Genomic DNA, 25,986 nt, shown 5'->3' with positions numbered 1-25,986 from the left:
AAGAACCAAACTATGCAACAACGAAGTTAAGAAAGGGACACTTGAGATTCTAAGACCTAGAAGCTGAACTACCTTTTGAGTGGTCTCATCTGAAACAAGTTATCTTAAAGATTCTAACTATGTAATTTCATCAACCTCTAACAAACTTTTGTTGCACTGGGACATAGAAAAAGCTTGTCAACTTTCAATGCAAAGATACCACTAATGTACATAAATAGCGGAGAGAGAACACGGCATAAAGTGAGTAATGCTGATACGAGGACTATTTTTCCTCTCTGTTTTTCATTACAACAGGGAATGGTTAGAATATCAAATTATATGTTTGCAATACATGAGGTTAAACCTTCCAAATAAGGATATGTTGACTATTGGTTAAATAAAGCCAACAACTCTAATAGCATCCCAGTATAAGTTTGTGCAAATATGAAAGTAAGATATGTGACAAGACAGAGAGGGTTATATTTCTGATAATTGCTCAGTCATAAGGCATACCAAGTTTAGGACTGGACCAGTTTTCATTCATGAAATTGCTGAAGTCAATAGGCTTAGGCTGTGGCTACACTGCAGCCTATGTCAGCACAACGCATGTCGCTCAGGCGTGTGCGCGTGTGTGTGTCGGGGGGGAACAAAAAAAACCAAAAAACCTACCCCCCACAGCGACCTAAGTTACATTGACGTAAGTGTTCATGTGCACGGCTTCTCCTACCAATATAGCTTCTGCTGCACAGGGAGGTGGTTTTATTATGCCGATGGGAGAGAGCTCTCCCGTCGGCATAGAGTGTCTTCACCAGATGTGCTGAAGTGGCGCAGCTATAATGGTCCAGCTATGCCACTACAGTGCTGTATGTATAGACATTGCCTTAGTCATGGGTTTTTCAGCCGGCCAGCCAATTGCAATATTGTTTCCTAGGTAAGGAAAATATGCTGAACTTAAGGCAGTGGTTCTCAGCCTTCTGTTTCCAGACTACATATTACAACAGAAAGTTTCGAAACTCCCTCCACTCTAGACACAAAAGGGCAGGAGAGGGAGTTTTGAAACTTTCTGTTGTAATATGTAGTCTGGAAACAGAAGGCTGAGAACCACTGCCTTAAGTTCAGCATATTTTCCTTACCTAGGAAACAATATTGCAATTGGCTGGCCGGCTGAAAATACAGGGCTTTAAAAAGGGCAAAACAAAAACAAAACATTCACATATACACAAAGCTGCCACTTAATTTTTTTTAAAACTCTTTGCAAAAGTGCTCTAAAACAGAGACAAAATATTAGCACTTATTCTACTTACAACCAGTGTCTTTAAGGCGGTTGATTGCATTTGAAAGAAGTCTCACACAACCCAGAAAACCAGCTCCTTGTTTTTTATGGATTTTCTTGTGGTTCCATACACTGATCGTTATTGAATCTGACTTCCCAATATATCTGAAAAGGGCAAAAATAAATAGCATTACAAAGTTACACATTGATAAAATAGCGAGAGTCTTAAGAAATCTAAATGGGTGTAATTTAAGCGACATGGAGGCCCAGAAAGAGGTGGTAAATTGCACCGGTTTAGACTTGTCTCTGACCCAGTATCTCTTACAAAAGACTGCACAATACTTTGGTTCAGACCTGCTGGATCCCTTGCAGTGTGAAATACATGGCATCTACAGAGCTACAAAAACACTTTGCTGCGTACTTTGCAAAATCCAGATAAATATTTCTCAAATTTTAGAAAATCTGAACACTGAAAAGGTTTGTTGTTGGTTGGTCAGTTGGTTGTTTTTAATTCACTTCTAAGAAGCATTTTATTTGCAAACCAATTTTTACAGGAAGCAATTTCGAAAGAACCTTTCCAAGTATTTTGGATATATCAAGCTATTGTCAACCCCCTCTGGCTAGACAGTGACAATATGTCAAAGTGAGAATGACTGGTATCTAATTGTTTAGTTATTTCTATCATGGGCAATATAAACTTAAGAATTATGGTCCAGATCCTGAGAGGTGCTCCATTCCAAGTTCACAGATTCTGGCTTCGTTTCGATTATTACCAACTTGTTTTGAACAAAAAGAAAACAATCAATTCAGCCATCTAGATACTACCACCACTTGCTAAATACACCCTCCCACATTCATTCTAGTTTGTATTATCTTCTTATCTAAAAAGAGTTCTTAATGCAGTAGGTCATAAAGTTTAAATGATACTGTCAAGGCTGGCAGACCAAAAATTGGACCTACCTGTTGGCATTTAAATTGCAGCTGTACTCAAGTAAGTGTTCATGTAACGCTTTCCCCCTGCTTCTTTCTTGTATGCAGGCCTTCAGAGCAGGATTCTTGGAGATTTCACTTTACTGCCTGCATACAAGAACAGAGCAGAGCAGGGAAGAGCGTTACTGTAGTTGCATACCTGTGAGTATGGGGGGGGGGGGGGGGGGTTGTTGGGAGAAAAAACAACAACAAAAAACAGGAGAAACTACATCCTAGATTTTTTAATATTAGGGTTAAAACTTTTTATTTATTCATTTGAAGTGAAGTTGTCAGCAGACCACCAAATGTAACTCTGAAGGGAGGTCAGATTTTTGGCCTATCAACCTTGACAATGCCAACTTAAGAACTGTATTGGAGGCAGAAAAGCACAGGAGAAATACAGAAGGGAAGACCAGAATTCACTTGCACAATATTAATTGTAATAGTTTACAAAAATAAGTATATAAAATATAATGTATTCTTAAAATAGATTCCTGTGAGAACTAGTTATAAGCACTGAAGAATAAAAAAATTGAGCCTTTTATTTTCCAGTATTTCCTTGTTGCTTTTAAGAAGGACAAAAAAAAGTCAAATAAAATTTCAAACCTATCTTGAAAATTGATTAAGTAAAAATACATATTTCAATACTTTTCATGAGTTTTTATGGCTCAGAAGTAACTAATAAGTCCTCCATAGAAGGCAGGTAAGAGCTTCACTACTACTTACCAATTTAGCTTCTGAATTTTGCACCAGAAAAATCCAGTCCCAGTATCTTGTAAGGGGAGGAAACAATTCAACTTATACTTACTAAAGAAAGATGTTTTTTCCTCCTTTGGAAAAAACGCTTCTTATAAACTCTAGTGGACCTTGTTGGAAAAAATGCTTAATCTCTTTTATTATGTAAATTGAGGCAGAGAAAAATTATAGTGGTATTTAAGGACTGAGCTGACATTTTCAGTCCATTGTTGGGACAGTAGTTACATTTGTTTCACATCAACTTGCAATAAAAAAAATCAAACATAAAACCCTAGCTAGGAATTTTGTTTATTTAAAAAAAAGTTTAAAATCTTAAAACAAAGAAGTTAAACTCTGCTTCTTCACATAACAAATCAATTTCTCTCTCTTCTCCCATAATGTTCCAGTGTATCCAAACCCTGAGAGTTTCCTCATTTCCCGCCCCCCCATACCCATCCTCAATATCTACATCATGGCCTCCAATACTTGCAATGGAGACCATATGAAAGATACTAGTGAAGAGGAAAGCTCAAGAGATATAGTTCAGATAAGCAAGATACCCAGAAGTTAGCAATCTTAACCCTTCTATATCTCAAGTCTGCAAACTAGGATTTTGCACAAGAATAGGGTTTTATGAAATATTCTGGAAACAGGCTATTTTCAGTATTTCAATACTTCCACCTCTAAACAAAATTAGGTAAATTAGAGCTTAAATTAAATTAAATTAAATTTTTTGTAACCTCAAAAAGGTTCAAGTCAAGTTTTAGACAAAGGGTTAGCTCTTATTTTAGATGAATTATTTCACCAAGGTCAATAGGTAGTATTTCCTTCAGAGCCGATCCATTTTGCACCATCATCATCCAGAAGGGTTGCTGTCAAGTGAATTGCCTACTATCATGATGTTAGGGCAAAGCACACTTTCTTTGCAGAACTGGGAGAGGAAAGCAGGAAGAAAAGGGGGGGGGGGGGGGAATCTTTCCTTCCTGAAAAAGCACCTCTGATCAGACCAGATGTGTTGTCTCCAGAAAAGCAAAGAAAATGTAGCACAGAACTGGAAGCCAGGAAATCCCAATTTCTAATCCCTGCTCTGAGACTCCTTTTGTTGCTTTGGACAAGTCACTCACTTTCCCTCAGTATTCCCATTTATTAAAAAAACTGATAATACTTCATAGTGGTGGTGCTAGGTTTAGATAATGTTTATATGCTTTGAACACATAAAGCTCAGTAAAAGTGCCAAATATGATTTTTCAGGCATTGGGAAAAGCATGAGCAATAAGGAAAACACAAAAAGATGGAAAATAAGGGAGAAAAGGGAACACGACTAGGACAAGCATGGTATTTTATTGACATTTAACTACATCCAAAAAGCATCTCTCTGGCAATTTCTTTTTGGAAGGGCTCCCAGATTTTCCCCCTACACACACCCAGCTAGATTAAGGAATTTAATCATTTATGAAATTCAACTGCTTCCTCTCACATTAAAATCTGAATTAAGGAGCACATATAGCAAAAAGTACTATTGGTCCTCACAGTACTGCAAAAGCCTTGGGGGGGCGGGGGGGGGAGTCTTATACAGGACAGAAACTACACGTGTATTGGGCTGAATCAGACTTAAGGAATGTGGGTTCCCTTAAAATTTGCAACCTAATTCAAATACAGTTTCACAAATACACAACAGATTCCTCTCACTATACACTCAGATGCAGTATCATTAAAACGCCTGTAAGTGTTAATTTGTTATGCAAAAGGTCCTAAACTTGGCATTCAGCAGACACATCGTAGCCAAGAGACAATGTTATTGGACATCAGACTATTACAATTATTAAAAAAACCCTCTTTAAGTAACTAAATATTTTATAGTAGAAAATTAAAATAATGCTGTATTTAATTACGTCAGTTCTAAAAATTCTACATATTTGCACCTTCCTCTGGTTGATTTCCACAGAAGACACTAAGTGCGCATTTTGTCATTGAGATACCATCTGTTATCCTTGGCGTGCATACTATTTCCTGTAACAGCACAAGTGTCATAAGTCACAGACTAGCGTTCCCATGCAATGGTGTGTTGTTAGGGTAAACATTATGATGCCTTTAGAATCTACTGTATTATTATTTTCAGAAGAGGTCGGAAAGGCAAATAATCTCATAGATCGCAGGGATTAATCATCATCCTTTTTGGCAGTGGGCTACTTACTATTCTTACTATGACATTTTTCTAGACTTTCTGCAAAGGAAAATATTACTGTATTTTAACATCTGCTTGGGTTGCAGCGCTAAGAACCAGTATTAGTTATATCAAAGTAAGAATTCAGAATATATTTAAATCACATTCAGATTAATATATTCTACAGAGTCAAAATCGTTTAATCAATTCAAGGCTCCCTAAGAGGACAATCATGTGGACAGCATTCTGGGGTTTAAGATACTTAAACTGCCAAGCTAGACAACTTGGAGCTGAGAATATGTACATTTGAAAACGCTGTCAGGAGAGTACACAGAGCTCTGATTTTTTATTATTTTTAATGTAAATAATTTTAACAGAAAATAGGTTTCTTAAATCACATCTAGTATTACAGATTAATAGAGCAAGGGAGCAAAGAAAAAAGTTGGGTTTAAATGAGGATAAAGGAGAATAGAGTAACTGAATGAAGAGAGAAGGGAGAGAAAAGACTTTTTTTTTAAAATGACTGTTGACTGAGATTCAGTGTGAGGTCAGACCTTAAGTACCAAGAGTGCTTTTGAATCTTACACCCTTTAAAGAGCCAACCTCTAAAGGAGGATCCAGGAAGAATAATCATCTCTACAGGATCATACCCTAAAAGACATATTTATTAAGAGTAACGTTACCTATGAATGCAAACTCATTGTTCTTGGATTTCAGGTCCCTCAGATGAGAGACACACAAACATGCCATCTCTTAAGAATTCATTACATAATAAAGGCATGGAGATAACTCTTTCAGAGATCATGAAAGTATGTGCTAGTTACAGAGGAAAGACCTGCTTCTGTCTGAGGAGTTATTTATTGCTAACCTGAACAAGTCTGTTTTGATTTATTCAGACACATAAGATTCTGAAAGTGATGGATTAAAAACTAGGGCTGTCAATCGCACTTAACTCAAGCGATTAACTCAAAAAAAATTAATCAATTTAAAAAATTAATCTTGATTAATTGCAGTTTTAATCACACTGTTAAACAATTGGTATTCTACTGAAATGTAGAAACTATTTTTGGATGATTTTCTACATTTTCAAATATATTGATTTAAATTACAATACTGAATATAAAGTGTACACTGCTCACTTTATTATTTTTATTACAAATATGGGCACTGTAAAAATGTTAAACAAAAAAATGTATTTTTCAATTCACCTCATAAAAGCACCATAATGCATCTCTCCATCACGACAGTGCAACTTACAAATTTAGATTTTTTTTTTTTTGGTTACATACCTGCACTCAAAAACAAACCAGCGTAAAACTTTAGAGCCTACAAGTCCCCTCAGTCCTACTTTTTATTCAGCCTATCGCGAAGACAAACAAGTTTGTTTACACTTACGGGAGATAATGCTGCCAGCATCTTATTTACAATGTCACCTGAAAGTGAGAACAGGTGTTCGCCTGGCACTTCTGTAGCCAGCATTGCAAGGTATTTACCTTTATATGCCCCTTCGTGCTTCAGCTACTATTCCAGAGGACATGCTTCCATGCTGATGACGCTCGTTAAAGTGTTAATTACATTTTGACTGAACTCTTCGAAGGAGAATAGAATGTCTCCTGCTCTGTTTTACCCACATCTGCCATGTATTTCATATTATAGCAGTCTCAGATGATGACCCACCACATATTGTTCGTTATGTGAATGTCTGTTCTCACTTTCAGGTGACATTGTAAACAAGAAGTGGGCAGCATTATCTCCTGCAAATGTAAACAAACTTGTTTGTCTGAGTGACTGGCTGAACAAGAAGTAGGACTGAGTGGATTGTAGGCTCTAAAGTCTTACATTGTTTTATTTTTGAATGCAGTTATTTTTTGTACATAATTCTACATTTGTAAGTTCAACTTTCATGATAAAGTGATTGCATTACAGTACTTGTCTGAGGTGAATTGAAAAATACTATTTGTTCTATTTTTACAGCACAAATATTTGTAATAAAAAATATGAAGTGAGCACTGTACACTTTGTATTCTGTGTTGTAATTGAAATCATACATTTGAAGATGTAGAAAACATCCAAAATATGAAATAAATGGTATTCTATTATTGTTTAACAATGTGATTAATTGCACGATTAATTTTTTTAATCGCTTGACAGCCCTAATAAAAACCTTTTTGGAAAGTTAAGATTAATCTGCATTTAATGTGCAATTGAATTTAAATGCGATAACTTAAGGATGCCTCAAATTTGCCCAATTGAGCATGGTAATTTGCCAGAAACTCAAGATCTCTACTATTTTGCACAAAATGGTACCAATTACACCTGTTACATTTAGTATAGGGATCTGGACTGTGGAGTCTATGGGTCCCAGCAGATCCATATTGTACGATAAAACAAAAAGTTGTAAGTTCTCTTCTTCTTATAAATATCAGAGTGGGGGAGAAGGTGGGAAAAAATTGCTAAAGATTTATATTGCTATTTTCACTCCCACTTCCCTAGTGAGATACTGAGAACCCTCCACAAAATATGAAGCATTAAATGCTTTTAATAATCTGCTCCTATCAACTGTTCACTCCCATAGGCCGCTACAACTGCAGCTCTACTCTCAGTGTCCAAATTAAGTAGTGACTGGTGAGATGTTTGTTCTTTAGGCTATAGGCAGTTGTAGCACAGAGCTTGGAGGTAGACAGAAGTACCATCAAATTATAGTCACTCATTACTCCTTTTAAAAATCCCACAACTAGCTTTACAAAGCCACCAAGGTTGTGGGAAACACAGACTTGCCAACACTCTTTTCACTTTCCTTTCTCCCTTACGCCTTTCTTTTTGTTCCTATAAAGAAGCTCATTAGTGTGTGTTAATGGGCATTTCCAAAAAGAACATAAAGAAAGGTAAGGGGGTGGGAAGGAAAGAGAAAGAATGAGAGTAGGAAAGGAAAATGCAAGACTTCGGTACTGCTTCCAATTTAAATGTATTTCACCAGCTAGCACCAATTTCCACGGCAGTATTTGCCACACCAACCCAGAAAACAAATGCTCCTGATTACAATGCTTAATAAGTATGATTACTAAGAAATCTCTGGAAAAAAATCAGTTCCTGAAGATTTAGAGAATTCACTTAATTAGCTACTTGTACAAAATCAGCACCTCAGCAGATTTAATAATTATGAAAATCAAAGCATTTTCAAGTTCTTTAAACATGAAAAGCATAGGGATGTTTTTTCTCCTTATAACAAACTGCTTTTAAATCAAATATGTTAGGAAATGGAAATAAGACTGCGTATGCAGAGCTTGACTCTGGATTAAGTTTTTATGGCACAGTTACAAAGCTTTGAAAATATGCTTTGAAAAAATGCTGTCCTTGGCTAAAATACTACAATCCCACTCCCCAAGTAAAGCAATATTGTTTCATTAAATTATCAATGACATTTAGTGAAATAGTAATGCAAATGTTTTGTATCTTGCACCAAAAAGTTCTGAAAACGTATTGTGCATGTTTAGTCTTCAACCATTCAAGGAAGTGGAAGATCTGAGGTTACTTTAAACCAGATCTTTCACATTAGTGTTCTGCTGAAGATTTAGGATGCTGGCTGGAGCCAAGGCTTCTTTTCCCTGGGAAGTTGGAGGCATGGAGTGGAGATATTTGCATAAATATAAATTCAGTGACGCAGCTATGCTGGGGCAAATCCCTAGCATAGATGTGCTGCACTGGTGCAAACCAGGACTTACACCCAGTGCAGTTTATCCCAGTTTTAAACAGGGGTGCTGGAACAATTTGTATAATAGGTGGGTGCTGAAAGCCACTGAACCAAACTGTCAGACCTCTATATAATGGAAACCACTTTAAGCCAGGGGGTGCAGGACCACCCCCAGCACCTCTACTTACAACACCTATGGTTTTAAACATTCTCTATAAAAGTGCTGCAGCAGTTTCAAACTTGTAAAAGCCCATTTTACACCAATGTGTTGCAGCTACACTGAAGGTCTGCACTGGAAGACAGGCCCTAAGGAGTGAATGCAGATACTGGCAGAAAACAGGAATGGAGGGAAGACAATGTGAATGGAGGAGTGGATTAAACCAGGATGTAATCAGTGACTAAAAAGAGTGCAATGAGGCAAACTGTGCAAATAGTTCAAAGGCTCCTCTTTCTGCCTTTCACCCCAAGCACATATTGAAAGAACAAAAGGGAAGAAGAGAGCAAAGAAACATATAATAAAAAGAAATAAAAAATCCTTAACAAAATATTGTATTATTTCTGCACAGAAAATTCTCCCCCAGGGAGAAGCAAGAGAAAGAATGAACCACACATGACAGATGTATGTCATGTTGCTTACTGCACTATTGAAAGGAGCTCAGATACTATGGTGAGGACGGCAGTATAAAAACCTACACAGAATATAAATGAAATACTTAGCACAAATTAAAGGGAGTAAGAAAGGGAAAGAAGAAAACAACATTAGGACTGAAGAAAGATTCTGAAAGACGGAAGGAAAGACACCAAATTACATTGCAGAAGAAAAAATGGAATGAAGAGGAAACGAAGAATAAATGCTAAGAGAAATCTGGTAACTATTTTTTCCTTTTATTTTATGCACAGTCCACTATCAAAATGTTGGACAATAAAATAATCCAGACAACACTGCTATCTGTAAAATGCATTGCAGACAGTGTATTAGAAAACATACCGGGGTATAGTGTTGAGATGGGAAAGGCGTCATGGTGGTGCATGTATTTTTTACCCTGGCTAATAAGGTTAACTCCGCTGGCATATTTTTCAAGCTCTGAACTGAATAATACTGTGAACATTTGGCAATTTTGGAGTTTCTGTGCTTTTTAGAAGATTCAACTTCAAACCTTTGCTGTATTTTAGATATCACTGATAACACCTACAGGTCATAATGCTGATTCCACTTTGGATCAAGCGTATTCTTCACAGTATCTGTAGAATGGCATTGGCCAGATCCGTCGACCACCACTTTAGCAAATGGATCAGGAAGTCCTATAGGAGGGGAGGAAAAACTCATAAAAGGGCATGCTTGAAAACTGAGAAAAATAAAATGATAATCAATACACAAGTGTGATTTTTTTCTTGTATGTTGAGTATTTTGAAAAGGGTCATATTTAATCGGAGTCTGTCATCATCACAATTTCAGCTCCAAGTAGGTTAACGTGATGTTTGCATTAGAATATTCAAAATTCAGGATAAAATACTGGCTCTGAAAGTTTTCAGATATTTTATATTCTCTACAAATATGTAAAAATAATGGGCGTCTTCTGTATACAAACTGACAAAACTACAATGTTACACTGCCTTTAAGTAGATCAACAAACTGAGCTTTGCAACAATACTCTAAAGGTGACCTGCAAAGAAAAAGAAAGGGTTTTGACCTTATTTGCTTTTTTCCCCTTATGTGTAAAGGGGACTAAACATTTTCCCCCCCTTAAAAAAAAAAAAAAAACACCTTTTTCCTTCTGCTATTTTTACACTTGCCATTCAAATCTTGACTACTTGGGATGGCACTATGGATGACTGGAGGCCTGTTAGGACAACATGAAATATACCAAGCAAGGGCAACCTGGCTGAGAAGGGAAGTAATTTCCATTCAAATGCTTTTAAAATGTTTGTTTTTTAATCCCTATAAGTCAAATATTTATGGAGAAAAGCTCGTTATATAAGGGTATAACCACTCTCAGCCTCTTCGACCCCGTGTAAGTTCCCAATGAATAGCCAACAAGGACTCCACTAAAGTCACAGAAGATAACATTCCTGGTATTTAAGTTAAGTTAAAAGCAGGATTTTTTAGTTATCCTTGCTAATTATCTGTATTATGGTAGTATTTACAGGCCCCAACTGAGATGAAGGCCCCATTCTGCTAGGCACAATACAAAACACATAGTAATAAACAGACCTTACAAACAAAACAAACATTAAGGCTTTACGGTCTTCTTTATATATCATAAGACCACAAAAAAGGACACACATCCATCTTTTTCCTCTTTGCAGGTTATCCTAAATTTAGAGTCTGCCCTTTTGGATTCTCCTGCTTTACCTACCAATCTCATTTGGAAGGAAGTTGATTATATTTATATTTGTGTATATAGATATATCTATAGATATAAATATACAGCAGACCCTCGCTAGAGAGCGCATCGCTATTCGCGGATTTGCATAGCGCGGACACAGTGATGGATCCCAAATTTAAATTGGGATCCATGGTAACGCAGTACCACACATGGATCCCGAACCCCGAGTTCTAGCGAGGGTTCGGTGTATATTTGTGCGCGTGCCTGCGCGCGCGCACACACGTATGTAGTTAAGAAGAATCCTCTTTCCCTTTTTCATTTTCCCTTTCAAAATATCATGAAAACTAGTGGAAAGTGCATAATTTCAGTTCAGGGTAGGTGAATATGTATTCTGACTTGCTCATTAATTATTAAAAAGTATATCTGCTGGTTAGACCAAAGGAGCTGTTCTACGGTAAAATGTTTCAATATATATTTATGTATGTGATACTAGTTTTTCTGAAAGCCTGCAATTTGCCTGAGAGAAGTTACTCAGAATGAAAAACTCTCCCCACTCTAAAGTCAGTACCAATATAATTGGTACATATGTGGGGGGAAAAACATAGAATTGTTTGCTTAAAAAAAATTTACTGCACATCAACCAAATCATACTATACAAACACCAAAAAGTGAGCAGATCAATATTTTTAGATGAAAATCCTTCAGATTTATTAGCATCAAAAATATCTTCAACCCATAAGCTTTCTTACCCTCTCCCACACCAGTCCAGAGGAGTTGTTGATATTTTTGTTCATTTGTTATTTTGTTTTTTTTGTTGTTTTGTTTTTTAAACATTTAAAAAAAATACTCCTAGGATGAGTGCCAGCTTAAAAAGTTACAAGCGCTGAAGAACAGTGGGTTGGAAACACCCCTATCTCCTTCAACATATGGATCTGAATGCACTATGATGAGGTGTTAAAAGTAGCGTACAGAACTTATGTAACATGTACCACATATATGAATTCATAAATTTTAATAGCTACTTACGGAAAAAATCCTTTTTCACCAAGTTTTTTGCACATAGTACTGCAAGGGAAACAAGAAATACATAATGAAATTACTGGTCATTAATATTTTAGAATTTTTTTTTATCTTCTCAGCATTCCAGAAAACCCAGTGCAAAGTAAAAATCAACGAACATCAGAGATGTGTGCAAGGAAACAAATTGTGATCACGGGCCATTTTTAATGTTGTGTGAAGTAAACACAGAAGGCTAAGCCAGAAGTTCCTTCTTTTCACAGTTACCCCAGGGTGAGCTGTGGTGGAAGTTACACAGAGGTGGTGTTCTCAGTATGTGAGCGCTTTCCAGTCCTTCAGACATGGCCATATTTTTAATCTAATTATATCTCCAGAACATGCTAATATGTGGAGGAAGGATGGAACTGCATCAAGAAAGAAAGGCAAGTGCCTCTAGAACAGATTAGGGTGATTCCCTATACCGTATGCCCTCTTGGCGTAATTCCTGATGGACGGTGAAAAATTACCCCACATGAAGTTACAGTACAACCATACTCACACAAATTAAAGATTTAGAAGGCAAAAATCATTTAGAGTTGCCATTTGTGTTTTCAGCTGTTATTCTAGATTCTAATTTTGCAGTTTCAGTTTCTCACTTTGAAAATTGGTTGCTATGATAGTACAAGCCAGCTTTTAAAATGCGTTCAATTCACACTTTATTAGAAGACAGAAATAACCAATCTCCAGAGGGTATTCATGGTATAGTTAGTAAAACATAGTAAGGATTTAAGTAGGTGGTGTACACATGCAAGGAACACTTGTGGAAGTCTGTTAAACAAGCTTTGCCTTACATGAAAAATAAGTGTCAGATCAGAAATAATTTCAATTTAAAGAGCTGAAAAATCAGAACATAATGGAGATTGAGGCAAAAAGATCCTCAGTCAGACGCATATGCTAATCTATTAGCTACTTGAAGTGTAAACTATGAAACAAAAACAATTTGGTTCTTTTAGAAAATATCTGCTCTATGTGCAGAACCTTCCGGTTTATTAACGGTTTAAATTTGAACAGTAAAATGATTGTCTCGTTGCTTAAAAACCACAGATAAATATTAAATACATCAATCTAAATCCCACCATAATCAATACATCACCAGAAGGTAAATTATAACCATTTCATGGCAATTTTTTCATAGAATCAAAGTAATTGTCTAAATAGGATCAGGTTTGTAAGGTTTTAGAAGTGATTTTTCTGTTAAAAGGTTTACCTATTTTGAAAACCAAATGGGTCTGAATAATGGAGACATACTTGTACTAAATGAAGTTGTTTTAAAATATTTTAAAACAAGACTGATAGAGAGATCTAGTCTCGAAATGTTGTACAGAGAATTTCCCTCCACACAAAAAGGCTTTGTTTAAGCTTTCTATTGAGTAATGACAGCTATATGCATTTCCTAGTTGATATATCTTCATATTTTTTTCCACTTACTGTGTACCTTTCTGCTTTATCTGCCCACCAGCAACAAAAGAATTAAGATGCTTGAACACCAGAGACCTAAAATCGACTGGTTTGACCTAGTTCTAAATAACTTATTAGAGATCTGTCTTCCTTTCAGTTCTATATAAATAGCAAGACTTTCCACATGTAAATTTGGTGGGTTAGTCAGACTCACCAGTCTAGATTGACTGGTATTCCTGCTTTTACACCATCTATCAAGGAAACTACCCGGATGAACTTTTGTCTTCCTGCTCAGGTTTCCCCAGTATCTGTCTTCTTAAACCCCGGAGAAAGATTCCGCCCTTACTACATGGAACTTCAAAAACAACCTTCTGAATAGGCACCAGAAGCTGGGTAGAGTCTTGGAGATCTGAATTAAAGAATCAGATGGCAGAATCACTGTAAGAACTCTTTTCTTGACAAGAGCACACTAAAAATGAACTGAATGGGAAAATCCAACCACATGAAATTGTAGATGACCACTCAGAAAAGAAGGCGGCCGAATTCAAGAACAGCCCAATATTTAATCTTTTGTGCTGGTTAAAGACAAAAAAGCTACAATTATCAGCACCACATAATCACCCAGCTCAACTGAGGCAGTTTTCTTCCCTCTCTTTGCCGACAAAGTAGCTATGTATTTACAAGTGATGTTTTTATGAAAGACTTGCACTTCGCAAAATTGAATAAGACCTTTTAAATAAAAAAAAAAGCAAGCAAGCACTCGGACAACTTTACATATCACACTGTACTCAGAAAAAAAGTAGAACAAGAGCACAAGAGATACGGAGAAAGGCTTTACTACTAAGCTGGACACTACAAATGGCAGAATTTTGAAAAACATGAATTATAAATGGATTCCTATTTTTAAAGTTCTCTTCTGTTTGAAAGTTCCCTTTCAGGGGTTATGAGTCCTTCACCTAGGATGATATTGCACTTTCAGAGGAATGGAGAGGAGAAACAGGCAATGATGCGGCCGAACAATCAAGTAAGTATTTACAGCCCATGTCCATGCCCTTAATGGCTGAGGAGATAGCATTTTTACAATTTCTGTAGCCTCTGGTAATAACCAGCCCAAAGTTAGCATCCATTGCTATAGTTATCAATTTGTCTTCATTAATTTATTTTCAGAAATATGGTTTCTTTTGTCCCTCTAATCATGTTACTGCCCAAGCAAATAAGCTATTAAAATATGGCAGTTAATATTATCATTTTAAAAGAGAGCAAGTCAAATGGAATAATATTGGTTTAAATTGAAGAAAAAAGAGGATGATATAGAGCAATCATATGCAAGTAATAAAGTTTTATGAAAGGATACTAGTGCTGAGTAATCAGTTAGCTATGAAAGAAATTTTGTGGTCCCTGAAGCAACAACGGCAAATTGAGAAAGACACTGAGTCCTGAGATAAACATTAGAGTAGAATAGATTGTCTCTATTATCAGAGTTTGGTGGCTCCAGACAAGTCTTGTTTATTTTTGGAAACTGAAAACAACGCCTTTCTCAAAAATGATTCAGAGATTTCTTTGCAATTCCAAAACCAAGGGAAAATTGGAATGTGTTGGCAAAAAGGGGAAAATGCTTCCCCCAGCAATAACCTTCTCTTTCCAGGAATGGATTTTAAAAAAAGAAAAAATCAAGAATGAAGATAATCGCCTGCAAGGGTGGAAATAAATTACAAGGTGACAAGACATACATGCATACAAAAATTACTTACCAATAATTCTTGTTCTCTGAGAATGGTGCATCTGTGCAATGCACACCCACGGCCACAGAGATTCAGAAACCTTCTAGAAAAGCAGTGCCCACTGGGATATTATGAGCACCCCCTCAAGGCACTAAAAATTATCAGGAAAAAAACCAAAGGTTTTATTTGGTAAATACAGCGGGTGGGAACTCCCACAGCTAACTGTGAAAAGGAGCAACAGAGGTGGTCAGGAGCTGAACAGCCTTTTATAACCATACCTTGAAATATGTGCTTCCAACGTACACTGCTTTTCTTGAAGTTCCCAAAGCTCAACGGTGCTGGTGGCTGCATTCCACAAACTGAACTCACTTGGAGAAATACAATTACTCATCGTAAATATTTCCCCTATGTGAGGAATACCCTTCCCTGAACTGATCTGTAAAGAACTACCCTCTCCAAGAATAGCTTATTCTATGATCCCTACGAGTAGTTAACCAACTAAAAGCCTTAGAGTCAGGTGCAATTGATGTGCACTATAAAATGTTTTTAAATATGCCAGAAAAAAGTTTTATATATAATTTTTATGTACAAATTTATATCTCGATTGTATCTCTCCTCCACCCCGCCACTCGTTAGTGTCATGTTCAAGGCACATACAGGGCCTAGCTTAATGGAGCCACACTGCGAATGGAGCTTTAGGAGCTACCACAATTGAAATAAAATATTACTCTCTAATTAATAGACTGAATGCGATACATTTTTTCAAATTTTCTAGTGACTTCTGTTTATAAAGATACTGATATAACAGCATCTGCCTCTTTTTAAGGCTAAATGTTAAACTCATCTTTCCTTGGGAAATTCAGAACCTAGTAGACTTGATAACTTAATGCTATACTCATCTCTGAAGAACTTTATTCACAAGTAAAAATAAAACAATGGCCATGCCACCTAATTCTCAGGTGGATCATAGAACGATCCACTCCACTTTGGCACAAACCACAGGAAATGCCTAGAACTGGTACAGCACTGTGTTAGACATATCAGTCAGTCACAAGGAATACTAATATCAGAGCTGTTAACTTAGCCTGAAATACAGTAGTCCTGGTTCTAGCCACTGTTACTGGTTCTTCCTTTAAAGAGATGGGGTGAGAGAAGGGGGTAAGGCGATGAGCTGAGGGAAAGCATGTAATGGGAACCTTCCAACACAAACCGAATAATTCAACTGCAGACAGCTAACGTTGGCACAAAAGAAGATGAGAATTTCAGCTGTCCCCTGATACCTAGATTTTAGGCATGTATTCAACCACAGAATGCGATGGCAATCTGCTACACAAGACAGTCATATAAAATTCCTAGGATGATGTAATGAGAGGACAGCTACTAAGCTCAAGGTGCCCAGAGATTTGAAGTCTTACTCAACCAAAGCGCACAGAAATAAATAAAAAATTAAAAGCAATTTGAGGAATCACATGATGCAACGGAACTGGCAGGATGATTCCTCAATTCCTTTACGCTGGCCAGTCTTCTCTGAAGCCTAGCTTTCTTGCAGCCTGAGAACTGTCACCAGGCACAGCTCAGCTAAAAACTGAAAGAGTTCTCCATTCACTAGGCCCCCATTCATCCAACAGTGAAAGTTTTGGCAACCAACTACTACAGTGATGAGCACTTTATAAATATGCAAACAGATAGCTAACCATCTGCACAATTCCATAAAGTAGAAGGGTGGTAGGATTAAATGAAGTTGGTGAACTTAAATTTTAGATGAATCCATGTAAATAAAAAACTTCTGGAGAATCTTGAGCCAATCAATATGTCACTCAAATTATGTAATGTCTAATATATAAAAAAAGCCTTTTGAGAGAAAAATTATAAGGCTAAGTCATCATATCCTAGGAGTGTTTCACACAGTCACCATGTTATAAGCATACAGGACATAAACAAGTGAAACACAGGTGATGGGAATTAGTTTTTAATTTATCTTCAGAACATAAGAACTGCCATACTGCATCAGAACAATGGTCCTTCAGGCCTAGTATCTGTCTCCAACAGTGGCCCATACCAGAGCTTCAGGGGGAGTGTACATCAGAGGACAGTGTAGTGATCCACCCATCTTCCCCTCCTGGGCCACAGTGAGTCTAACGCTGGCCCTGCTTGGAGACCCCCCTGAAACCCGCTAGAGGCCCCTTAAGGGGCTCTGGACTCCTGGCTGAGAGCCACTGATCTAGAAATTGCCCAATATAATTGGGATGAGAGTTTAGACTGCATGCTTATATATATATATATATATATATATTTTATTTTATTTTGGTAACTAACTTTGACTCTTTGCCCATCACTTAAAAATCTATCTTTTGTAATCAATAAACTTGTTTTACAGATTATCTTTACCAGTGAGTTTGCCTGAAGTGCTTGGTAAATCTACTCAGGTTAGAAAAGCTGATGTATGTCCACTTCCCATTCATGAACTGGTGAACCAATTAATAAACTTGCACTACTTAGGAGCATGCACTGCAGCTCGAGCCCAGCCACAGGAAGAGTGCAAGGAGGAGAAAAGTGCCGGCAACCATGGGACAGGCACGCGCCACAACCCCTCAACAGCCGCCTGCTGAGTGCTCGCGAATTGTGCTAGTTCGTCCCCTGCCCTGACCTGGCCAATAGGAGCTGCGCTTGTGGGTGGGGCAGCACACAGACCCCCCGGCTGCCCCTAAGCCTAAGAGCCGGACATGCTGGCTGCTTCCCAGGAGCCACGTGATGTGGAGACTAGCAGGGAGCCTGCCAGCTCCTCTGTGCGGTGCCACCAACCAGACAGTCAATGGCCCAGTCAGTGAGCAGCCAGGATCCTTTTTCGACCGGGAGTTCCAGTCAATAACCGGACACCTGGTCACCCTAATCCTAGCTAGTCCAAACTCCCAGCTCCCAAGAAAGTGAGTCTTTCTCCCTATTCCAAGGTCTTATCAACATTAAGATTTTTTGAAAAAAGTTCCCTGGGGTGTGAAAACTTGTGTTGCTAAGGCTCTCGTGTTTGCCAGCATTTTCAACACGATCACTACCATCTCTTCTAAGGAAAGTTAGTCAACAAGGTGCAAAAATGCTGGTGGCTCTGAAAGCCTTGTATATTCTAACAGTTACCACACTAATGCAGTTGCACCAGTAAGCAGCTGTGATGGTAAATTTTTGCCATAAATTATGGTATAGACATAGCCTAAGACATTGAGTACATTACAAGTTGCACTGATTTAACAGAAGTGTTTTGGGTTTATTTAAATAATTTTGTTTGTTTAAATTAATATAAACCCCCTTTGCGGACACTCAAATCAATTTAAGTCTGGCTTATATAACTTTAAGAATGTCCACATAGGGGTTTGCACTAGTGAACAACAAAAGCTATTTTATAAATATACACACTTTAGTTAAACCATTGCAACTTGTATTAACGACAAGGCCTCAGATAACTAGAATCGTAAGCACAAAAGGCTTTACAAATGAAAACCAACAAATTGCATTTTACCATGAAATGAACTGGAAACCAACATGAAGATGAAATATGCTCCATGCATGAAATGCAACTCAGTAAATGGGCAGCTACATTTTTTTTTTTACTAATTTAAGGTTTTTGGGTAGCCCAGGGAAGACAGCACTGCAGTAAAACAATCTGGAAGAGACAACAGGACTGCTCTGTAGACATAAATACATGTCCAAGATACATTTGCACACCAACTTCACACATTATGTATTTAGGTCATTTAGCAACTAAACACATATATTGAGGCCTTATATGATGCAAAAACAAGTTCAATTCAGGGAAATGTATCAAACCAGAGAAGAGCAAGACAATGCTTCAGGAAACTGAGTCTTACCATTACATATCTGCTTTAATTTTAAACAAATTATTTTTGTAATGCTTTAGTTAGTACGTCGGGAACATTGAGTATATTCACTTGGGTGAAAAACATTTGTGGTAAACAAGACAGCTCATGTCAGCCATTTATCATTAAAATTATTTTTTATTTACTATTCTAACACACATTTGTGTTTTCAAAATTGGAGTTGAATGAATCCTATTTTCCATTTTTCTTGCTTAGATTATGATTTCATTGCCTGCCATAATGTCCCAATAAACCATTCTCAAAACCATGTTTTTAGTCATATACACGAAAATTAAAGAGACTGGGAAACGTATTTATTTATGTTATATATAGTAACAGTAAATTGGTTTGAATCCAATCTTCTGTTTGTAAGACAGCACAAATTAAGACTGGACAATTCCTTAACCAAGGGAAAATTCAGACTGAGGACAAACACATTCAAGAGGAATTTTCAAGTGTGCAAGCTTGCACTTTGTAGAAAAAAATAATTTACACTGCCAAGAAGTTTTCTGTACTCTTCTTACTCCTGCTGCTAATTACTGAAGAGCTCTCTCTTGCACTGACTAGTTTTAGCTTTGGATTTATTCTACAGCAAAGTTATAATGTTGTTTTTATGACATCAGGGTCTGTTGCTATGGAAATTATTATGATGTCACATTATTATTACAGCTTTAGTCACACAGCATAAAAAAAATCATACATGTAGTAAATACACAAGATAAATTGCAATCTAAAGATGCAAATACAGAAGGCCATTGCTGGAAACAGGACAAGCAATTCAAATAGCAAAACATACAGTTATATCTAGCTTCAGAGAACTAGTAGGATTTCAGAGGACATCTGGAGGAGGAAACAGAAGCTTCTTGGAAAATACTGATATGGAGTCTTTTCTGAGGGAAGAGGGTAATATGTAAGAAGGAGAAGAGTCGAAGGGAGGGTAAAGTTTTACCATTGGTAACAGAGAAAAAGAACACATATTGATGATACTCTAGTGGAAGAGTGACAGGATTTGGCAATTTCCTCGATGTGATGGGAAGAGGTGAAGGATAGAAGGCGAACATAATAATTGCCATACTGGATCACACCAAAGGTCCATCTAGCCCAGCATCCTGTTTTCCGACAATGGCTAATGCCAGGTGCCCCAGAGGGAATTAACAGAACAGGTAATCATCAAGTGATCCATCCCATCATCCATTCCCAGCTTCTGGCAAACAGTAGCTAGGGACATCATCCCTGCCCATCCTGGCCCATGATAGACCTATCCTCCATGAATTTATCTAGCTCTTTTTTGAACCCTGTTGTAGTCTTGGCCTTCACAACATCCTCTGGCAAAAAGTTCCACAGATTGACTGCGCATTGTGTGAAGAAATACTTCCTTTTGTTTCTTTTAAACCTGCTGCCTATTAATTTCATTCGGTGACCCCTAGTTCTTGTGTTATGAGAAGGAGTAAACAACACTTCCTTCCTGACTTTTTCCACACGCAAAGATGATGCCAAAGCTACAAGTCTGGTTGAGAGTGAATGGTCTCAGCAATGAAAAAGTCTGGAAGAAAAATGACAAACTCACTCTAAGCTTGAGGTGGGCTTTCTCCAGGCCCACCCAAGAGATAGGAATAGGACAGAGGGAGTAAGGAGCTAGGGTGGAGAAAGCAGATTTAGCACTGACTTCATTGCAACATAAACCAGAAGAGAAGGTGCATTGCAAGGGGAATAACAAACTGCATCTATAAAGTTAAATATATATATAAATAAAACACACACACAGGATTAAAAATGAAAGCGGGCTTAGGTTGTAAAATGCTAAGTTATGCCCAGTGTGTGAATGATCCTCTTTAAAAGAATAAATCATTTAAAAATGAAATTGAATTCTTAAATATATCTGGTACATTTAAAAGTTTGGTTTTTTTAACTGCAGAACAATTACAAAGCAATCTTTTGTGCCTGATTTACTGTGACCAGTTTGAGACAAATCCTTTATAAACAGGTGCCCACATAAGACAACTACAAGACTGTATATACTGTTGAATAATATTCTAGAATCTAAAGTATTTTTTTAAAGTAAGTCTCTACTCCTGCATTTACAAATAAAACTTTCAAAATGTGAACTCAGTATAAGCAAATACAGTAATGTTTCCCTGAGTCTGTAGATAGCCCTAAACAATAGATTTGAAAGAAATGTGAATTCATGTTAATGTGTTGTTGACTATGAAACCTAGTGATGATTTAGAGGATGATATTGATAACTATTTCACTGATTACTTTACTTACTGTTATGACTAAATCTTAGCCTTAATCATAGGTATTTTTAGTAAAAGTCATGGACAGGTCACAGGCAACAAAAAAATTCACGGCCCCTGACCTGTCCATGACTTTTAATATATAAATACCCCTGACTAAAACTTAGCAGCTTCTTAGGCCCCAGGCGCTGTTGCTCTGGGGGACCTCAGGACACTGCTGTTGTGGGGGCCCAGTGGTCAACGGCTAGCCCCTGCACTGGCCACAGGGGCTGACTGCTCCTGGGGACCGCCGCCCCTGGGACCGCTGCTCGGGTGCTTCTCCCGGGATCAGTCATTGCAGCTGCAAAAGTCACAGCATTCATGGAAAGTCACAGAACCTGTGACTTCTGCGACCTCCATGACAGAATCGCAGCCTTTTATGATATGTGGTAGCAGATACTGTGGGAGGGTGCAACGTGTAGCTAGCTATCGTCAAGGGTTATGATGATTAATTTGTATTGCTGTAGCTCTAGAAGACCCCAGTTAGGATCAAGGCCACATTGTGCTATCCACAAACACAGAGGAAATGGCAAACTCTGCCTCAAAGCACTACATCGATGAAGGAATTCTTCCATCAACCTAGCTAGCACCTCTCAGGGAGGTGGATTACCTACACCAACAGGAGCACCCCCATCTTGTTAGCATAGGTAGCTTCTACACTGAAGCATTATAGCTGCAGCTGTGCTGATGTAACAGTTTAAGCGTAGACATACCCTCAGAATTAGACTCTCTCTGAGACAGTCTACCAGTGATAGCTGGTTTGTTGTTAGTTGCCTAGTGGTTAGAGTAAGGGTCTTGGAAATAGACCCATAAGTACTGAATCCAACTCTGCCAAGGGAACACAGGTTAAATGACTTAGCCGACACTACTTATCTGTGCATCAGTTTCCCACACAGCTGTAAAATGCGAATACCATTTACCTCATAGGAGTGTTATGAGTTAGGATCTATTACATTGTGATCCCCTGTCCATCTTTTGTATTCATCTATTGTTTCTTGTGCTATATAAATAAAATCTGATATTTGTATGTCAGGTTTCAGAGTAGCAGCCGTGTTAGTCTGTATTCACAAAAAGAAAAGGAGTACTTGTGGCACCTTAGAGACTAACCAATTTATTTGAGCATAAGCTTTCGTGAGCTACAGCTCACTTCATCGGATGCATAAAAGTGGAAAATGCTGTGTGTATAAAAACATCCTCACTGCATTTTCCACTTTTATGCATCCGATGAAGTAAGCTGTAGCTCACGAAAGCTTATGCTCAAATATATTTGTATGTGTTTGTACAGTGCCTAGTCTATAACTGGGCACTAATTTATAATTGGAGCCCTAGACCTTAAAACAATATAAATACAGAATATTTAGCATCTGTAAAGCACTTTGAGAGCTTCAGATGAAAGATGCTATATAAAAATAAAAAAAGTGTTATTAAAAGATGAAATGCTTAACTACTTTTTACAGTAAAGAATAAGATGTCCTTGAAGCACGCAATAATTAAAGAGTTTTAATTTTGACAAATATATTTATGTATTTCATCCCAAAGTATACCATTCAGGTGTCCACAGCACAAGAACAGATACCAAAAGATCTTGATTTTAGGTCAAAATAGATTAAAAAAATAAAAAAAGAACTCACATGACCATAGAAGTCAAGTCTGTTAAACTGCAGAAACAGGAAAGAAATTGCAAAACAAATATGTTTAAAGCACAGCACATGGTTATGCTACAAGAAAATGAACACTTATCATTGCCAATATCCAAAAGCAACCAATACCGTGACAACAGATAGCAATAAATGTACAGAGAAAAAAGGACTGAGTCCAAAACTAAGATTATGTTTACTAATCTTCTGTCTTTTCACATGTCATCACCATAGAAAAACTATTTCAGCCTTTTAAACCCAACCAGTAGGTTCACGCATTATTGTTATTTTAACACAAGAGTCTGCTCTTAAAAATAAATAAATAAAACAGGTATTTCTTTCAGACCCTATGGAACACGTGGAGTGGGGGAGGGAAAGACATGCTGCCCTTCAGTTCTCACCGCAATAGTTCATTTTAGAGACAAATTGTTAGTTTTCTCTACCCAATCATCATCTTGGAAACCATTAATATGGCTTTCTGAGACTGGATCCCAGCAGTTTGCATGTAATATACAGTGTAATACAATCATTAAAATAAGTCCCAGCTGTAGAAACACAATGCTATGCTGTTGCTAATGTGCATGTACCGATAATGAATGGTCGTCTATGCTTTAATCTGAATAAAGCTCCCAACTGCTCTGTCTCTTCTTGCCAAAAATTCTCCTTCCTCCTCCAGACTGTTGTTGCATTCCAATTACACTGCTGATTGGAATGAAACTACTTCAGGGAGACTACACACACACACACACTTACTTACTTACTTACTTACTTACTTACAGGATACTGTTCCTGAGACACAAACTGTTTAGAACATTTTGAACACTTAGCGGACACTACCTTTCTGCATGTTTTGTGAACTTTTTCTACCCTTTACAGATGAGATTTTTCTCAGAACTGAAGTTCAAGAAAGCATGCACGCACACACACACACACGTTCCAGCAGGACACCCTAGTACTTTAAACATTTCTAACCAAATTCTACTGTCTTCTTTAATTGCTGGCATGCTACCCAGCAACTTTTATTTCTGTTTTTTCCCCAGATACAAAAGAAAGGAGGTATAAAATAAAGTGAAATGTTAAGAAATCTAACAAGGGGAATTGCAATTAACTAAAAATCTAAGTACAAATTAAATTGTCATGCAGCTTTAAACATTAAACATGAGGGAAGACAAAATATGAAAAATCTTAATTGAAAACTATACAAAGAATATTGTTTATCCTGTCACTGGCTTTTTTCTTTTTTTGGCGCAGTTAATCTTCATTCACTTCAAAATATTTCCGAGTCCTCAGATTTAACAGAAAGGGCTTTTTCAACAGAGCGAACTGCAAATTATAAAACACCCCCATAAACTAAAGAGTTATTTTTAGTTAATAATAAAGTTAATAAAATTTTAAAAGGTTGTACTTAATTATAACTATAAAGGAACACTCCTGGGTGGTAAATATTCCACATTTAAATTTCACAGGCGCACATGCTGAGAGATTGGGATTTTAAATGTTTCAATGCCATTCCTGCTCATGAGAATGGAGGGGAGACAGCAATAAAGCTACCCAGGATCACTAACATACCAGTGCCACTGGGGTTGTCCAGCTAAAAGGCAAGTTTTCATCGTGCAGTAAGGGTTGTTAAGATTTTTTTCCCCCCCCCCACTCTCTGGTTTACAGTTACAGCATGTATTTTAAATATGGAGATTTCACTATGGGGTGCCAAACTGAGAGCAGTCAATAACATCCCTTATCCACCCCAAGCTTTTAAAAGGGACAACGTAAACTTAGAAATTCAGATAGAAATGTGGCGTTTTTAAAAACTACATTTTTACAAGTCACATCTAAGAGGCATATAACAAAAAGAAAAAGTCTTGATTTCACTTTATTGTATGCATTTGAAAACACTTTGCATATAGTCACTTTCACTGTTACCCCTATATATTCAATCAGTTTCCTTTTTGAGATTTCCACAAAAGAGAGACTATTGTTAAGTGGTTATAAAGCCACAAACATTAGCAGACAGACTCAAAGGCATGAGGTAACTTCAACTATTAACTTCATGTTTTGAAATTTTTTTTGCATTACAGTAGTGCCAAGAGGCTCCAATCAGGATAGCAGCTGCATCACGATAGGCACTGCCTTGCAACGTATAGACAGGTTTCAGAGTAACAGCCGTGTTAGTCTGTATTCGCAAAAAGAAAAGGAGGACTTGTGGCACCTTAGAGACTAGCCAATTTATAGGCTCAAATAAATTGGTTAGACTCTAAGGTGCCACAAGTACTCCGTTTCTTTTTGCGAATACAGACTAACACGGCTGTTACTCTGAAACCTCTCATTATAGTGTGTATGGCAACACCCATTTTTTCATGTTCTCTGTGTTGTGTGTGTGTGTGTGTGTGTGTGTGTGTGTGTGTGTATGTATATATATATATATATCTTCCTACTGTGTTTTCCACTGCATGCATCCGATGAAGTGGGTTTTAGCCCATGAAAGCTTATGCTCAAATAAATTGGCTAGTCTCTAAGGTGCCACAAGTACTCCTTTTCTTTTAACGTATAGACAGTCCTTGCCCCAAACACATCACAAGCACATTTACAAACGATCAAAAAGTATGGCAAATGACAGACTAGATTTCATGTTGATGGGGTCTTTTTAACACTAAGAAATACAAGTCACTTCTGCAACATATTTCACCTGTTTGGAAATTAAGGCTCTCCCATATCAGACAAAATTCCAGTACTGTTTTGAAATAAATAATGTCAAATTATTCAAACTACAACAGGAACTAATGGTCTACAATTATCTTTCAAAATTATAATTCTAAATGATTTAAAGTATACAAGTAAATATTGACTCATGGCCTGGTTTTTTAATTAAAGTTTTGTTTATCTGGAACATAGTCTAA

The 25,986-nt window shown here is 37.2% G+C and overlaps 1 protein-coding gene across 4 annotated transcripts in view; it reads right to left on the bottom strand.

The window, feature by feature from the left end:
* The window catches only part of SMURF2 (SMAD specific E3 ubiquitin protein ligase 2), a 96,679-nt gene that overhangs the window by 47,466 nt on the left and 23,227 nt on the right, over positions 1 to 25,986 (bottom strand). For 2 of the 4 annotated variants that reach the window (XM_074971184.1, XM_074971186.1), the window contains exons 2-4: positions 12,165 to 12,203; positions 10,005 to 10,113; positions 1,284 to 1,417 (exon numbers count right to left, since the gene is read on the bottom strand). In XM_074971184.1, the coding sequence (XP_074827285.1) occupies positions 1,284 to 1,417; positions 10,005 to 10,113; positions 12,165 to 12,203 (282 nt within the window). Of the gene's footprint in view, positions 1 to 1,283; positions 1,418 to 10,004; positions 10,114 to 12,164; positions 12,204 to 15,343; positions 15,391 to 25,986 lie in introns of those variants that run through there. The other 2 variants (XM_074971185.1, XM_074971187.1) reach the window with 2 other exon arrangements.

This window comes from Natator depressus, chromosome 14 (assembly GCF_965152275.1).
Source record: "Natator depressus isolate rNatDep1 chromosome 14, rNatDep2.hap1, whole genome shotgun sequence".
NCBI lineage: Eukaryota > Metazoa > Chordata > Testudines > Cheloniidae > Natator > Natator depressus.
Note: the sequence above shows the minus strand (reverse complement) of the source record. Positions and strands in the feature narration are given on the sequence as shown.